Source organism: Carcharodon carcharias, chromosome 27 (genome assembly GCF_017639515.1).
Source record: "Carcharodon carcharias isolate sCarCar2 chromosome 27, sCarCar2.pri, whole genome shotgun sequence".
Taxonomy (NCBI): domain Eukaryota; kingdom Metazoa; phylum Chordata; class Chondrichthyes; order Lamniformes; family Lamnidae; genus Carcharodon; species Carcharodon carcharias.
The window spans coordinates 12,074,213-12,090,287 of record NC_054493.1 but is presented as its reverse complement, the minus strand read 5'-3'; the positions used below and the strand labels follow the sequence as shown (position 1 = coordinate 12,090,287).

Below are 16,075 nucleotides of genomic sequence, written 5' to 3'. Positions count from 1 at the left end.
TTACATTCTGTGTTGTTCTGAATATTAACCTTCTCCCTGACCTGTCCTACCCCTCCTGCCGGTTCATTTAATGAAACCATGGACTCCCCTTGTTGTGGTGACATTCCCTGTCTGCCCAGTTATTCCTTTAAGTTTGTGCCTTGTTTCATCATGTTCCCACATTTCAGTGACAAATGTTGAAATGCCACAGGGTTTCATCTGTTTAAAACCAGAAACAGATAGGTCCAGCTTTCTCCTGGAGTTTGAGACAAATCAGCTTTCAAAATGTGCAGAGTTTCAGCCAATGAGGGAGATCCTGGTTCAGCCCCGCCCCTCATTCACTGCGATTGGTTGGAGAGTCAGCTGCACCCCTTTGGTCTGGCACCCTCTTCCTATTGGTCCAGTGCTACCGTCAATCACCCGGGCATTGCGACGGAGAGCATGCGCAGTGTGGCTGCTGCACCTGGACATCAATGCGCAGGTGCAATCCTGGCTCGAGTTTGGAGCGTGAGCAGTGTGAGTGAGGACGAAGGAAAGCTGCTTGTTTGTCATGTCCGCAGCCGGTAAGATAAAGGGCGGAATTGAGGGAGAGATGCAGCCGGCGGGTAGACGGGCAGGTTTCGTAAACACCTTGAGACGTTCTGAAGCAGAATAACAAGCTACCTGTTCCTCGCTGGTATCTGTGGGCGGCAGTTACCCCGATCCGCGTTCCTCGGTGAGAGGCCCGGATTAACGGCCGCCATCTTGTGCAGCAGGGCGCATGCGCGGACATCCCTGTCCCTGTCAGCAGGAAGAGAGAATATTGTGAAATTCTATCCTGGACTGATAGGGATGGATTTTGGAAACTATCTTTACAGTGGGTTAGAAGGGGAGGATTTGCACACAGCAAACTCAAATCAAGAGAAATGTTTGTCCCTTCTCAGTTTCCATCCTGGATTTATAGTGATGGTTATTGTAAATTTACAGGACACTGGCAATGGAGGATTGACAGACTCAATCCAAACATCTGACAGAGTCATTCTATTCATCAGAGCCTGAATATCACCAACGTTTGAATGTAGAAGTGAAACAGCTTGTCTGTAGGCAAAGATTTCAGGTAAGCATGAGAATAATGAACTTCAGTGGGGTAAGAATGGATCTGACCCAGTTAAGTTGGAATCAAAGGTTGGCAGGTGAAACTGGAACTGAAAAATTGGCTGCCTTGAAAAAAGAGATAGTTTGGACACAGTCAAGGTACATTCCCACGAGGCAAAAGATAGGGGAAAGAAATCCAGAGCACTTGCGACGACAAAAAAAACAGAGATTAAGATGAAGAAGAAAAAGTGTGCTTTATTGCAGATGTCAGGTGTAAAATAGAACCAAACTGAATAAGAAAGGTTCAGAGCAGAATTGGAAAAGCAATTAAGAGAAGCAAAGAGAAAATATGAAAAGAGATTGATGGCTAACATAGAAAGAAATTAAAATGTCTTCTCTAGACATATAAATAGGTAAAGGATGATAAAGGGATGGGTGGGGCTGATTAGGAACCACAAAGTGATTTACACATAGAGGCAGGGGGCATGACTGAGGTATTAAATTAATTCTTTGCACCTGTATTTACTAGAGAAAAAGACGTGCACAGGTCATGGTGAAAGAGGAGGTAGTTGAGACCCCTGAAGGGTTTAAAATTGATGAGATATTGGATAGGCTGTCTGTACTTAAAGTGGACAATGTACCAGGATGGTTTGTATCCACGGATACTGAGGGAAGTGAGAGTGGGAAGAGCGAAGGCACTGCCTAGAACTTTTCAGTATTCCTTATACTCGGGTGATGCCAGAGGACTGGAGAATTCCAAAGGTTCCACCCTTGTACAGAAAGACTCTTAAGATCAGCAATTACAGGTCTATCAGTTTAACTTTTGTGATGTGGAAGCTTCTAGAAACGATAATTCAGGACAAAATTAATAACGGCAAATCATGTTTATCCAAAATAAAAACAGAAAGTTCTGTAAAAACTCTGCAAGTCAGGCAGCATCTGTAGAGAGAGAAACAGAGTTAATGTTTCGAGTCCGATATGACTCTTTCTCAGAACCGGCTTATCTAACTTGCTTGAGTTTTTTGATGAGGCATCAGAGAGGGGTGATGAGGGTAATTCTGTTTATGTGGTGTAGATGGACTTCCAAAAGGCATATGATAAAGTGCCGCACAACAGACTTGTGAGAAAAGTTATGGCTCATGTGATCAAAGGGACAGTAACAACATGGATACGGAATTGGCTGAGTGCCTGGAAACAAAGAGTCATGGTTAATGGTTGTTTTTCGGACTGGATGAAGGTTTATAGTGGAGTTCCCAAGGGATCAGCATTAGGAGCTCTGCTATTCCTGAAAAACGATTAATGATCTACACCTTGGTGTACAGGGCTCAGTTTCAAAATTCACAAACATTACAAAACTTGGAAGCATTGTGAACTGTGAGGACGATAGTGTGGAACTTCAAAAGGACGTAGACAGGTTGGTAGACAGGGTGGATGAGTAGCAGATGAAATATAACGCAGAGAAGTGTGACGTGATTCATTTTGGTCAGAAGAATGCTGGGAGACAATAGAAAAGAAAGAATACAAGTCTAAAGTGGGTATAGGAGCAGAGAGACCTGGATGTATATGTGTCTATGGTGAAGATGGCAGGGCAGGTTGAGAAAGCAGTTCATAAAGCACACGGTATCCTGGGGTTTATTAATGGGGACATTGAGTACAAGAGCAAAATTGTGATGTTAAACTTGGATACAAGACTGGTTTGGTCTCAACTGGGGTATTGTGTCTATTTCTGGGCACCACACTTTGGGAAGGATGTGAAGGCATTAGAGAGAGTGCAGAAAAGATTCATGAGAATGAAGTCCCTCATCCCTGGGACCAGTTACAAATATAAATTAGAGAAGTCCGGACTGTTCTCCTTGGAGAAGAGAAGGTTGAGAGGAGATTTGATAGAGGTATTCAAAGTCATGAAGGGCCTGGACAGAGTGAACAGGGAAAAGCTGCTGTCATTGATGGGAGAATAGAGATTCAGAGGACACAGATTGAAGGAATTGGGGAAAGAAGCAATGGTCATATGGGAAAAACTTTATCACACAGCCAGTGTTTGGACTCTGGAATGCACTGCCAGAGAGTGTGATGGAGGCAGATTCCATTGAGGCATTCGAAAGGAAATGATTGTATTGTTTGAAAAGAAAGAATGTGCGGGGCTACAGGGAGAAGGCAGAGGAGTGGCACACAGCGGATATCTCCTTTAGGGAGCCAGAACGGACACAAAGGGCCAAATGGCCTCCTTCTGTGCTGTAACTATTATGTGATCCTGAAGCAGTGTGACTGGAAAAGCACTGAGACACACAAACCCTGGAGCACACCTGGAGAACCGTGTTCAGTTCTGGGCAGCAAACATTAGGAAGGATAGAATGGCCTTGGAGAGAGTGTAGCACAGATTTACCTGAATAATATCTGAACCCGAAGGGTTAACTTACAAGGTGAGATTGCACACAAGAGTCACCAAGACATTATGACATAGAGGAGGTCATTCAGCCCATTGAGTCCATGCCAGCAATCCAGTCAGTCCCGTTTCCCTGCTCTATCCCTGTATTCTTGCAGATTTATTTCCCTCAAGTGTTTATCCAATTTCCTTTTGAGATCATTCACCAGGTCCATTGCCAACCCCCCTCATAGGCAGCAAGTTCACTCATTGTCAGGGGGCCATTATTCTGTGGAATTCTCTTCCCCTGAGACCAGTGGGGCTGGATCATTGAATATATTCAAGGCTGAGTTATATTGATTCTCGATTGCCAAAGGAGTCACAGGTTATAGGGGATAAATAGGAAAATAGAGTTGAGGCCACAATCAGATCAGCCGTGATCTTATCAAATGGTGGAGCAGGTTTGAAGGACCGAATGGCCTATGTTGCTCCTAATTCCAATGTTCGTATGTGTGGAAACTCAGTACAGTCCTGCCAGGGTGAGGGTGTTCAGCAGTTGAAATCAATGAGGACTCTGATCTCTGGGAAGGAAGGAAACCCTGGGAGGTGGGCGTGGAGGATTCAGAAGCACTCATTGGAGACCCCAAACCCCAAGTAAGGGCCTGCAGGTCCTGCGTTTGCAGCTCTGGGGCTTCTTCCCAGGAGCAGGCCCAGGTTAACGGCCGTCATTTTGGTTCATCTGGGAGCAGACGCACGTATGGCCACCTCGATGATGCAACAGAGAGTGGACAGTGCTTGAGGGTGTCTGTGATCAGGAGGGAAAATGATTAATTCATTGACAGGAGCTGGAGAACTGAACCCAGGCAGAGGAGAGGGAGGGAGAAAACTGGTAGCAGAGGAAAGAAATGGTGGAGATGGTGAGATAAATTTGGATTTCAGCCCAGGGAGGATGGAGAGTGTGTGGGACAGGAATTTACAGCTTTGGAGGAACAAAAGAGAAAACAATATTCCATTAAAACTAGAATTGTCTGTTCTGAATTTCCATCCTGGACTGACAGTGATGACTTTTATAAACTCGTTTTCCCGGGTATTAAAAGGGAAGGATTTGCAGATGTGAAACTCAAACCCAAAATCTTCTGACAGAGTCACTCGATTCACCAGGACCTGAATATCCTCAGATTTTGAATGTGGAAGGAGAAATGTTTATTTGTTCTGTCAGTGGGGAAAGATTTTGAAGTTCGGTGTCACCGGAAAAACACCAAGACGCAAACACACACACACCCGAGTGAGAGTGTTCAGTGAACTGACTTTGGAAAGAGCTTTAACCAATTAAACAGCCTGAAAAAGCACCACATCGTTCACAGTGAGGAGAAACCATACACATGTTCTGTGTTTGGACAAGGCTTCAACTGATCATTCAACCTGGAGAGACACAAGGACACCCACACTATGGAGAACCCGTGGAAATGTGAGGACTGTGGGAAAGGATTCAGTTACCCATCCCTGCTGGAAAACCATCAACACAGTCACACAGGGGAAAGGACATTCACCTGCTCTGTGTGTGGGGAGGGATTTACTCAGTCATCTGGCCTTTGGTCACACCAGTGAATTCACACTGAGGAGAAGCTATTCAACTGCACTTCCTGTGGAAAGAGGTTCAGGCACTCTTCAGCACTCACTGTACACCAACGCAATCATACTGGGGAGAGGCCATTCACCTGCTCTGAGTGTGGGAAGGGATTTACTCAGTCATTCCACCTTCTGACACACCAGAGCGTTCACACTGGAGAGAGGCTGTTCACTTGCTCTATGTGTGGTAAAAGATTCACTGGGTCATCCCACCTGCTGTCACACCAGCAAATCCACATTGAGGAGAAGCCATTCAGTTGCACTTCCTGTGGAAAGAGTTTTAGACAGGCATCCTCCTTCATCTTACTCCAGCGAGTTCACACTGGGGAGAGACCATTCACCTGCTCCATGTGTGGGAAGGGATTTGCAAAGTCAACCTGCGTGCTCACACTGAAAAGAGGTTATTCAACTCTCGGTGTGTGGGAAGGGATTCACTCAGTCACAATGCCTCCTGAGACATCAGCAAGTTCATAAATGACTGCAGGGGTTGGATTCTGCTGATCTTGCTGCTTGTAAGCTTGTTTAATATTGATCGTCTGGCAATATTTTGTTTCTGCTGATGTTAACAACCCTATAACTGGCTGGAGTTTAATATTCTGGAGATGTCACTGATTTTCAGGACTGCAGTGTCCCTTTTTAAAAGCACCATCTGTGATCCTTCCCCTTAATTTCAAAAACTTTCAGTAGGAACCCCTTGACAATAAAATTATGAACTTTTACTACAATTGTAAATTAATATTTGGTGAAAAATCTACAATTCAGTGTCTGAAAGATTTAACTGCAGGGATCTAATTTTTTTTCAATGCCAGTGGGAAGAGGATAACCAGGGAAAGAGTTGGGCCCATTAGGGACCAATGGGCCTTGACATCTTGACCAACATTCAAGGCTATGGGCCAAGTGCTGGTAAATGGGATTAGGTAGGTAAGTCAGGTGTTTCTCATGTGTCGGTGCAGACTCAATGGGCCGAAGGGCCTCTTCTGCACTGTGTAACTCTGTGATTCTGAGAAGATTTCAGGTGTGACTGGAAAAATGCAGAGACACACAAACCCTGGTTAGAGCACACCTGAAGAACAGTGTTCAGTTCTGGGCAACAAACATCAGGAAAGATAGAATGGCCTTGGAGGGAGTGTAGTACATATTTACCTGAGTGATGTGAGCTCCAAGGGTTAAATTACAGATTGAGATTACACATAAGAGTCACAGAGTCATTATGGCACAGAGGAGACCATTAGGCTCATTGAGTCCATGCCAGCTATGTAGAGCAATCCAATCAATCCCATTCCCCTGCTCTATCCCCATATCCTTTCAAGTTTATTTCCCTCATTCTTCTGTCCAATTTCCTTTTGAAATCACTACCATGTCCATTTCCACACCCCTCATAGGCAGTAACCTCCAGGTCATTACCACTCACTGTGTAAAAATATTCTTCCTCACATCTCCCACACCTTTTACCCAAAATCTTAAACCTCTGTCCTTGAGTCCTTGTACGATCAGCTGATGGGAATAGCTTTTCTTTGTCCACCATATCTAAACCTGTCATAATCTCGTACACCTCTACCAATCTCCCCTCAATCTCCTTTGGAGGAGCCATTCTGGTAAATCTCCTCTGCACCTTCTCAACGACCTGCACATCTTTCCTAAAGTGAGGTGACCAGAACAGGATGCAATTCTCAAATTGTGGCCTAACCAGAGCTTTATAAAGAATTCAACATAAATCCCTGTTTTTGTTCTCAGTATCACTATTTATGAAGCTCAAGATCCAATCGACTTTGCTAACCCCTCTCTTAATACATTCTATCACCTTCAGAGATCAAAGCTTTGAAGCCTCAGGTCCCTCTGTCCCTGCACACTCTTTAGAGCTGTGCCATGAATAATATTTTCCCTCTCCCTATTCCTCCTGATAAAATACATCACCTCACTGTGAGGGTTGTAATCCTTGGAATTTATAAGATTAAGAGCTGATTTGATCAAAGTTTTTGGGATATTAATTGGAACTGACAGGATAGATAGAGAGGAACTATTTCCACTGGTTGGGGAATCTAGGACGAGCAGGTGGAGGCTAAACATAGAATTAGGTTCTAGCACCTTTTCAGGGAGAGAGTTCCCGATCAGAACAACTCTCTGTTGGTGCACTTCCCTGTTTTTGTACTCAGTACCTCTATTTATGAAGCCCAAGACCCCATATGCTTCACTGATAACCCCTCAATCTGTCCTGCCACATGGAATTGGTTCCATAAATGGTTTAATCATCACTCGTAATCACAAAGCCTACAGAATGATACAAGACTTAAAATAGTTCCTGTACTATGTGCCCTGAATACCACACACCCGTCCCCAAGGTTATGTAATCCCATCTACAAGGACCTTGATGTTTGGTTGATAAGGGAATTATCCAGGGATTTCAGAAGTCAGAATGCAGGGAGAGAGATGGGTGGACTATGACCACCCAGTAGCCAAGACCCCGGTGTTAAGGCAGTTTTTGGAAAACACTGCGATCGTCCCTGGGATAGTGACACCAGTAAAAAGGGTGGAGGGAAGAGAGGGATCAGTGACTGGGCTGGAATAGGGGCCACGGCTGACACGGCCGCTGGGAAGCACTTAGACATGGAGAATATGTGGGAACAGGACGAGGCTGTGAGGCAGCAATGGACAGGAATCTTCAGTAAAAGAAATAAAAGGCAGAGAGATGAAATCCTGGAACAAGAAGGAGTGAAATCCAGAAAAGAGATGGTGGACGGACTGATCGAGAGAAAGGGAACGGTCAGTGAGATCATTCAGCAGAATAAGATTGAGGTGAAAAGTCAGAACATGTCTAAAGCTGTTCCTTGTGTGATGTAAGGAGGGTTTTTATTGGATCAGGTACAAGGCCAGGAGGACATTGAAAAGCAATAGAGAGTCCAACAATAGAGAGCGCAAAGAGTCTGGAGGGGGAGAGTTAATAAACCAGGGAGTCACAGGCTGCACAAACTTCAAGTGTGAGGCCAGACCCATTTTAAAACAGTGAACAAATAAATCCCTGATTTTACAGAGACTCTTTTCCGTGTCCCAGCTCCTGTAAATACTGACGGGAAAGGGACCGGAATCTCCGGAGGCTCCACACCGCTGGCTGCTTGTGAGGAAGTGAACTCCAATCAGATTAATGTGCTTCTGCTGTGAGTATTTAATAAAGTGTCCCAATCTCTCATTGTACTTCCTGTCCAATATCCCCCTCATCCATGGATCTTCTATTTTACCAATGGGGGAAAAAAATGCCCATTCACAGATTGGTCTCGATGGCGGCTGGTTTACCCAGAATCCCCATGGGTCAGAAAGTCCCCTGTCAATGAGAACAGGAACCCATAGCGCTGGAATGAGGGCCAGGCTGTGCTCTGAGGCAGGGGTACAGCTGGGCAATGTTACTGAGGTGGAAATGGGTGGTTTTAGTGATCTGTAGTCAGAGGCTCAGTTTGGGCTGAAATATGACAACAAGATTGCGAATATTCTGGTTCAGCCTCAGAGAGCTGGTTAGGGAGTGGAGACAATGGCTTTCATCTTCCCAACATTTAAATGGAGGGAATTTCTGCTCAACCAGTATTGGATGTCAGACAAGTCAGGACGGTGTGTGAGTTGGAGGTGATGGTGTTCACTGACACCTGTTACCCTGGTCCTTCTAGCTGGAGGAGGTTGAGGGTTTGGGAGATTCTGCCAAAGTTCTGGTCGAGCTGAAGATGTATTAAACACATCTTCATCCCCTGCATCTCCCACATCTCTCTCTCCTCCCATGGAGGCCAGAATCTTGTGTAGCCCAGACCAGGTGACAGGTTCCCTTCCCTGAAGGACATCAGTGAACCAGTTGAGTTTTTATGACAATCCAGCAGTTTTCATGGTCACTTTTCCTAGTGCCAACCCCACAAATTACTAGATTCATTCAGCTCAGTTTCACAACCTGGTTTTGTGGGTTCTCTCTCACTCCCTTTTTTCTGTTTTAAATCAATTTCACAGGGGATTAGAAGGGGAGGATTTGCAGTCAGGAAGCAGAAACAAAACATCACCCAATTTATCGTAACCTGAATATCATTTGATTTTGAACATGGAAAGAGAAACCACCATTCACATCGCAGAGAAACCGTACACGTGCTCTGTGTGTGGACGAAGCTTCAACCAATCATCTGGCCTGTCAAGACACAAACACAGCCACACCAGGGAAAAACCGTGGAAATGTGGGGACTGTGGGAAGGGATTCAGATTCCCGTCTGAGTTGGAAATACATCGGCGCAGTCACACAGGGGAGAGGCCATTCACCTGCTCCACGTGTGGGAAGGGATTTACTCTTTCATCCAACCTGCTGAGCCACCAGCGAGTTCACAGTGAAGCGAGACCTTTTAAATGTCCAGACTGTGGGAAATGCTTTAAAAGTTCCTGGGAGCTGATGTACCATCAGTGTGTTCACACTGACAAGAGACCATTTAAATGCTCTCACTGTGGGACTGGGTTTAGGCGATCATCTCAACTCATTGTACACCAGCGAATTCACACTGGGGAGAGGCCATTCACCTGCTCCACTTGTGGGAAGGGATTCACTCATTCACCCCACCTGCTGAGACATCAGCGAGTTCACACGGGGGAGAGACCATTCACCTGCTCCACTTGTGGGAAGGGATTCACTCGGTCATCCCACCTGCTGACACACCAGCGAGTTCACACTGGGGAGAGGCCATTTAGCTGCCCCCAGTGTCGGAAGGGATTCACTCAGTTATCTAGCCTGCTGAGACACCAGCAAATTCACACTGGGAAGAGGCCGTTTTCCTGCCCTCAGTGTGGGAAGAGATTCACTACCTCATCTAACCTGCTGACACACCAGCGAGTTCACACTGGGGAGAGACCATTCACTTGCCCTCAGTGTGGGAAGAGATTCACTACCTCATCCAACCTGCTGACACACCAGCGAGTTCACACTGGGGAGAGACCATTCACCTGCGCCCAGTGTGGTAAGAGATTCACTCATTCACCCCACCTGCTGAGACACCAGCAAATTCACAAGTAACGACAGTGACGGGATTTTGCTGTTCATCACATCTAGGACTGAATCATGTTTAGTGGGGCCTGTTTCTGCTGATGTTAATAAACTACAGCCCACTTACAGGGTCTAATCTGGCGAAAAGTCAAATAAATTAGTTTTGTGTTAAAGACACAGTGTGTTGAATCTTTTTAATATCACTAACACAAGTTAGTTCCTTTTGAAGGGCTCTTCGTCTCTCCTGTCTCCTCCATCCTCACCTCCAACAACAAGTGTGAGGATCTCATGGAGTTTCTTTGTCACTAAGATTGAGACAATCCAATCAACTGCTTCTGCTGCTTCCCTCCCTTCCACTCACCTTCCCTAAAGTTCCCCCTTACCCGAGCCCTGAACTCACATCTTTCTGTCATTTCTCTCCCATCTCCCCTCCTGCCCTCTCGGATCTCATCTTGTCCATGAAACCCACCTCCTGCTCCATCGACCCTACTCCCACTAAACTGCTGATCACTCAACTTCCCAATGTCCACTGACTATGTTAATAGTTTTCCCTCTCAGGTACTGTCCCTCTCTCCTTCAGATTTCCCATCATTATACCCTTCTCAAAAAACAAATGCTTAACCCCACTATCTTTCCAAACTATTGCCCCATCTCCAGCTTCCCTTTTCTCTCAAGTCCTTGAACATGTTGTTACCTCCCAAATCTGTGCCCATTTTTCCCAGAACCCCATGTTTGAATCCCTCCAATCAGGTGTCCACCCCGTCACAGTACTGAAACAACTCTTATCAAAGTCACAAATGACATCCTATGTGACTGTGACGAAGATAAACTCTCCCTTCTCATCCTTGACCTGTCTGCAGCCTTTGACAATGTTGACCACATCATTCTGCACCTTTGCCTCTCCCCTGTCGTCAAGCTGGGTGGGGCCAATCTCTCCTGGTTCCATTCTTCTCTATCTAATCATAGCCAGAGTCTCACTTGCAATGTCTTCCTTTTCCAATCCCACAGTTACCTCTGGTGTCCCCAGAGGATCCAGCCTTGGTCTGCTCTTATTTCTCATTAACCTGCTCCACACAATGATATCATCTGAAAACACTGTCAGTTCTCACATTTACTCTGACAGCTCCCAACTCTGCCTCACCACCACCTCTCTCGACTTCTCCACTCTTGGTAAATTATCAGACTGTTTGATATCTGGTGGTGGATGTGCAGAAATTTCTTCAAATTAAACATTGGGAAGACTGAAGTCATTGTCTGAATGACTGGTAGAAGCAGATTCAGTAGTAACTTTGAAAAGTGATTTGAATTTCAACTTAATAAGTAAAGATTTGGAGGGTGATCAGAAAAGGGCAGGGGAGTGTGACGGATTGGTAACATTTTCAGAGACAGGACAGGCACAATGGGCTGAATGGCCATCATCCGTGCTCTGTGAGATCCTATCATATGTTTATTATGAATCATTCCATTTTTATAGATGACAGGACGTCATCAAACCACAGCAGAGAAGGAGGCCATTTGGCCTATCAAATCTGTGCTGACAAATTCGGCAAGCGACCCAGTTAGTCCCACTCCCCCATTCTTTACCCCATCCCAGCATCATTGCTCCTTCAAGAATTTATCCAATTCCCTTTTGAAGGTCACTCTTGAATCTGTATCCATCCGATAGTGAATTCCAAATTCTTACCACTTGTTACTGAAAAGATTTCCTCATAATGCTAGCATAAAAGCAAAATACTGCAGATGCTGGGTGTCTGAAATAAAAACAGGAAATGCTGGAAAAACTCAGCAGGTCTGACAGCGCCTATGGAGAGAGAGAAATAGAGTTAACATTTTGAGTCCATCTATCACTCTCCTTCATTGTGCAATACCAAATATAGAATAGCCTGTTCTCTAGTCTGTTCCTCGACATTCGAGTCTAAAAAAAAGCTTGTACACTCCAGGAATTCATCCACCACAGTAATATTGCTAATTTGGTTTGCCCAACCCATATGCAGCTTAAAGTCACCCCTGAATACCATAGCACCATTGTCACATGCATCTCTATTTTCCTGTTTAATACTGCCCCCCACCTGATCACTACTGTTTGGAAGCCTACAGACGACACCCAATAATATTTTCTTCCCATTGTTGCTTCTTAGCTCCAACCAGACTGATTCTACATCTAGATTTTCTGAGCCAATTTCCTCTCTCATTATCACACTGAATTTGTCCTTAACTAACAATGCCACACCACCTCCTTTTCCATTTTTCCTGTCTGTCCCTAATATCGCTTGGACATTCAGTTCCCAGCCTTGGTCACCCTGCAGCCATGTCTCTTTAATCACAATCATATTGTATCCGTTTACATTTACTTGCACTGTTAATCTATCTACCTTATTGCGAATGTTCTGTGCTTTAGACTTTTTAACATTTTTACACATTCTTTTTGTACTGTGGCTATTTACTGTTAGCCCTTGTTTCCTCTGCCTTCCACTTTTGCTTTCTACTTTTCTGTCTCTCATTCCAATCTTTGTTTCCCTCTCTTGTGTCTCCCCGCTCAGTTTCCCATCTCCCTGTCAGTCTAATTTAAACCCTCCCCCACAATAGTAACAAACACCCCAGTGAGGATATTGGTTGCAGTTCTACTGGGGTGCAACCCATCTTCCCCAGAATCAGTCCCAATGTCTCAGCGATCTAAATCCCTCCCTCCTGCACCATCTCTCCAGCCATGAATTAATCTGGTATATTCTCCTATTCCTTATCTTTCCAGCACGTAGCACTTGGAGTAATCCTAATTCCAGGGGAATCCTGGGGGTCTTGCTTTTTAATTTATTTCCCGCTCCCTATATTCTGCTTTCAGGACCTCATTCCTCTTTTTACCTACATCATCGGTACCTATATGGACAATGACCTCTTGCTGTTCACCCATCCCTCCAGAATGTCCTGCAGCCACTCAGTGACATCCTTGATACTGGCACCAGGGAGATAACATACCATCCTGGTGTCACGTCAGTGGCCGCAGAAACGTCTATCTGTTCCCCTTATGATTGAATCCCCTGTCAATATTTCACTTGTGCTCTCCCCACCTTGTGCAGCTGAGCCACTCGTGATGCCACAGACTTTTTAAAATTCATTCATGGGATGTGGGCATTGCTGGCTGGGTCAGCATTTATTGCCCTTTTCAGAGGGCATTTAAGAGTCAACCACATTGCTGTGGGTCTGGAGTCACATGTAGGCCAGACCAGGTAAAGATGACAGATTTTCTTCCCTAAAGGGACATTAGTGAAATGGGTTTTCACAACAATCGACAATGGTTTCATGGTCTTTAGACTTTTTAAATTCTAGATTGTTTATCAGATTCAAATTCCGTGGCGAGATTCAAACCCAGGTCCCCAGAGCATTACCCTGGGTGTCTGGATTATTCATCCAGCGACAATACCACTACGCCATTGCATCCCCTTTGCTTGGACCCAGTGACCCCTGCACTACCTGCCTCATGCTTTTACTCTGTCTGGCAGTCACCCAATCACTACTCTATACATGCGGTATGACCACCTTACCTTATGTGCTATCCAAAGATCTCTTCTTTGCTTTTGCTCCACAGTGACTCCAGCCACAGTTCCAGCTCTGAAATGTGGATTTTGAGTAGTTGCAACTGGAGACATTTCCTGCATACTTTGTCACCTGGAGACTGGAAGTGTCCCTGACTTCCCACATTCCACTTGGAGGACCTGTCCTGCCATGACTTAACTGTATAAGCCAGCTAACTAATGGTCTAACTGCAGCTGCAAGCAGAGCCTGTATAATCTTGGTTTTAAAGCTGGACTAAAACTCACTTTCTTCCAACCCAAAGATTAACCTTTTAGCAATACTTAGAAGGACAAGGGCAGCAGACAGAGGGGAACACCACCACCTGGAAGTTCCCCTCCAAACCGCTCATCATCCTAACTTGGAAATATGTTGCCATTCCTTCATTGTTGCTGGATAAAAATCCTGGAACTCCTCCCTGACAGCACTGTGGGTGTACCTACACCATGTGGACGACAGTGGTTCAAGAAGGCAGTTCACCGCCATCTTCTCAAGTGCAACTAGGGATGGGCAATAAATGCTGGCCTAGCCAATGATTCCCACATCCCATAAATGATTAAAAAAATTAAAGAATGGTTAAACTTTAGATAGAAATTAATCTTTAAATGTTCCTCTCTTACCAAATGCCAACTTAAGCACTCAAATGCAACCCAAAGCAACACTCCAGTGAATATAAAAGCATAACTATCGATGGCTTGCTTTTATGCTGCCTGAATCTAGCTTCTGAAAACCTGTTTAAGCCAGTTAACTAATTAACTAGCTGCAGCTGCAAGCAGAGCTTGTATAACCTCTGTTTTAAAGCTGGACTAAAACTCAACTTCTCCGAACCCAAAGAACAACTTTTAGTTAGTTGCTAAATTAAAGAAAAATTATACTTTAGCTAGAATTAACCCTTAAAAGTCCCGCTCTCATCAAACTCCAGCTGAAGCACTCTGATGCAGCCCAAAGCAGCCCTCCTGTGCAGACCAGTGAGGGTGATAATGGAACATTTTTATATAAAAGTGCAGTGATACCTGATCACCTGTTGAGTGAGTGAGTCTATAACATTGTTATTCAAATAATCACAGCTACTGCAGGTGATTCTCTGGCTACAATTTGATAAGAAAGGAGTTAGGAGCATGATGTCCCATCTAGCTGGGCACCAGTGGAGGGGCTTTGGGGGAGGATGGTTTGGTTCATGGTGCCAATGACTGCAGAGAGGCCGAGAAGGACAAGGAGGGAGAATTCGTCTTGGTGACATGGAATGTAACTTGTGATTCTAAGAGCTCCTTCAACACTGTGAAAAGGGCAACAGTCATATTGGGGGGATTCAAAAATGGAATTCCTGGAAAGATAGGCATGGATTTGGGAAGTGACAAGGACTTTGGATCCAAAAGGGAGGTTGGAGATGGAATGGGAGTTTGTAAATATGTTGTGGTCAAGGGTTGGTTTTATTGAGGAGGGGGTGATGATAGCAGATTTGAAGGACAGAGGGACAGGACCTGAAGAGAGAGAACCATTAAGAATGTCAGTGAAAATGGGGAAGTTGGAAGATCAGCAGATTAGTGAAAATAGGGTCAATGGAGCAGGAGGTGGTTCTCATGGACAAGATGAGCTCTGAGAGGGCATGAGGAGAGATGGCAGATAAACATAAGAAATATGTGAGTTCAGGGCTAGGAGAAGGAGCAGCTTGAGAGGCAGTTCATCCCAATGTGTTAGTGGAAGGGAGGAAAGCAGCAGAGGCAGTTGATAGGATTGTCTTAATCATAGTTACAAAGAAACTCCATGAGCTCCTCACACTTGTTTTTTTCTAATTCAATCATTGAACGTGGGCATTGCAGTCGAGGCCAGCATTTATTGCTCATCGTTAATTTTCCTTGAGAAGGTGAGGGTGAGCTGCCTTTTTAAGGCAGCCCTGTGGTGTAGGTACACCCACAGTGCTGTTAGGGAGGGAGTTGCAGGATTTTGACCCAGTGACAGTGAAGGAACGGCGATATATTTCCAAGTCAGGATGGTAAGTGGCTTGGAGGGGAACTTCCAGGAGACGATGTACCCATCTATCTGCTTGCTTTGTCCTTCTAGATGGTAGCGGTCATGGGTTCAGAAGGTGCTGCCTAAGGAGCCTGGTGAGTTGGAGTTTGAGAACGGAGGAGACAGGAAAGGGAGAGCACTTCAAAGGAATTAACCTGTGTTATAGATATTAAAAAGACTCGGCACACTGTGTGTTTAACACAAAGCTGATTTATTTTAATTATATCCAGAATATTAACACCTATAGCTAGGCTGGAGTTTATTAACATCAGCAGAAAAAGAGCCCAGTTCAGTCCTGGATGTGATTAGCAGCAAAATCCAATCACTATACTTACTTGTGAACTCACTGGTGTGTCAGCAGGGTGGATGACTGAGTGAATCCCTTCTCACACTCAGGGCAGGTGAATGGTCTCTTCCCAGTGTGAACTCGCTGGTGCTCAGTGAGGTGAGATGATCTCCTG

The 16,075-nt window shown here is 45.0% G+C and overlaps 1 protein-coding gene across 4 annotated transcripts; it reads left to right on the top strand.

Annotated features, from left to right (window-relative positions):
• Positions 1-493: 493 nt before the first annotated feature.
• On the top strand, positions 494-10,210 carry LOC121270237 (zinc finger protein 239-like). Of its 4 annotated transcripts, none has more exons than XM_041175558.1 (3): positions 494-542; positions 8,094-8,196; positions 9,026-10,210. In XM_041175558.1, the coding sequence occupies exon 3, from the start codon at positions 9,114-9,116 to the stop codon at positions 10,065-10,067; it is 954 nt and encodes a 317-aa protein (XP_041031492.1). In that variant the 5' UTR covers positions 494-542; positions 8,094-8,196; positions 9,026-9,113; the 3' UTR covers positions 10,068-10,210. The 4 variants fall into 4 exon arrangements, with proteins under 4 accessions (XP_041031492.1, XP_041031489.1, XP_041031491.1 ...); XM_041175555.1 differs by having other exon boundaries at positions 506-1,075; XM_041175557.1 differs by having other exon boundaries at positions 506-1,075; positions 8,073-8,196.
• The last annotated feature ends 5,865 nt before the right edge of the window (positions 10,211-16,075 follow it).

What these genes read in the sequence shown, in the direction of transcription:
- LOC121270237 (XM_041175558.1), top strand. Translation starts at nt 9,114, where the DNA reads ATGGAAAGAGAAACCACCATTCACATCGCAGAGAAACCGTACACGTGC.